This window comes from Castanea sativa, chromosome 3 (assembly GCF_040712315.1).
Source record: "Castanea sativa cultivar Marrone di Chiusa Pesio chromosome 3, ASM4071231v1".
NCBI lineage: Eukaryota > Viridiplantae > Streptophyta > Magnoliopsida > Fagales > Fagaceae > Castanea > Castanea sativa.
This window is the reverse complement of record NC_134015.1, coordinates 47535923-47537794: the sequence shown is the minus strand read 5'-3', so window position 1 is coordinate 47537794 and position 1872 is coordinate 47535923. Positions and strand designations below refer to the sequence as shown.

Below are 1872 nucleotides of genomic sequence, written 5' to 3'. Positions count from 1 at the left end.
AATGTGAGTGGACCAATAGTCTCCAAACCAAAATCCACGTGGACTAGAATTGTGAGAATGGATTTTGGACTGGGAAATACGTTGAAAGGAGCAGATGTACTAGTGCTTGGGAAGAGAATTAGTGCACAAAACACTAACCTCTCCATGCAGAGAGATGAGGAGGAATTTCAAAAAACAAAGAGGGAGAAAGTTGGTTAGGAGTCTAATGAAATATCGATGAGGGTGGCAGTCACCCTTACCGGGAACAATGAGGCTCTTAAGCTGAAACTGTCAAGGGCTTGAGAACCGTTGGACAGGTCGTAGCTTTCGCAAAATTGTGAGGGAACAAGCTCCCAATGTGTGTTTCCTTATGGAGACACGGCTCAATAAGGAAGGATTTGACAAGCTATATGGTGAATTACCTTTCCCAAATAAAATCATTGTTAAAAAGCCGGATTCTGGAGGAGGCTTAGCTTTAATTTGGAAGAATGAAGTGCAGCTACAATTAATTAATTATACAGCCAATCATATTCTTGTTAAAGTTAAAGAAGAGGATGATTATGAGTGGTGGCTAATGTGCTTCTATGGATGGCCGGATGTGACTCAAAAAAGTAAGTCTTGGGAATTGTTAGCTCATATTAAATCTTTTGTGGGTGAGCCTTGGATGTGCATTGGCGACTTTAATGCCATTCTTCATTCTATTGAGAAACTTAGTAAGAGTCCCCCACAGCTGAATCAAATGGATGCTTTTCGTGATGCTTGAGAAGGGTGTCAATTAGAGGATCTTAGGTTCAAGGGGTATCCATTTACATGGAATAATAAGAGACTGGGGGGGGGGGGGGGGGGCCCCCCCCCCCCCCCCCCCCCAAATACAAAGCTTAGGCTTGACAGAGCTGTAGCAACAGTGGAGTGGAAAAATAAATTTTAGCTTAGCTCAGTTACTCACTTACCCCCTCATGCTTTGGATCACCTGCCTTTAATCCTACAAACTGACCAATTTAGGAAGAATAGTATGCAAAGAAGGGTTGGGTTTAAATTTGAAGAGGCTTGGCTTCTGTGGGAGGAATGTGAGGAAGTAGTTAAGAATTCTTGGGTGGATGCTGTGAATGGTGGCCACGGGTTGGAGGGTATCAAGGCTAGAATTTGGGTTTGTGGAGAAAATCTGAGGATGTGGGGGTTGTCTAAAACAAAGCCTAATGCTAAGGAAATAAAATTACTCCAAAAGAAACTTGAAGTATTAAATAGTGAGGCGGTTACTGAGGAGTCTAGGGCTGAATTTTTGGAAGTAAGTAAGAACTTCAATGATTTACTAATGAAGCAGGAGATTTATTGGGCTCAGAGATCAAGGGTTTCCTGGCTAAAGCATGGGGATAAAAACACTAAATTTTTCCATGCTAAGGCCTCACAGAGAAGGAGGAGAAATCATGTTCAGAGTATTAAAGATAGGGATGGTAATTGGGTGGAGGAGATAAAAGACATTGCTGGGGTGGCAACTAATTATTTTGATAGTTTGTTTACTGCAGGTACATGCTCTTAGATGGAGGAATGTCTTAACACGGTGATAAGCAAAGTTACCCCTGATATGCAACAGATGCTGTCCAGTGAGTTTACTGCTGAGGAAATCAAGACTGCAGTGTTCCAAATGGGACCAACAAAGGCACTTGGACCTAATGGTATGAATGCACTTTTCTACCAAAATCTTGGCATGTTGTGGGTGATAGTGTTATTGCTGTTGTTATGGATTGTTTGCATATGGGTTCTATGGCACCTCATATTAATCATACTAATATTGTATTGATCCCTAAAGTAAAGCAACTTGAAAAGATGTTTGACTTTCGACCTATTAGCCTATGTAATTTCATTTACAAAATTATTTCAAAGGTATTGGCTAAC

General features: G+C 41.1%; 1 protein-coding gene across 1 annotated transcript; it reads left to right on the top strand.

Moving 5' to 3' along the window:
• The first annotated feature begins 991 nt into the window (after positions 1–991).
• On the top strand, positions 992–1516 carry LOC142629066 (uncharacterized). Its single transcript, XM_075803057.1, has one exon. The coding sequence runs from the start codon at positions 992–994 to the stop codon at positions 1514–1516; it is 525 nt and encodes a 174-aa protein (XP_075659172.1).
• Positions 1517–1872: the final 356 nt, after the last annotated feature.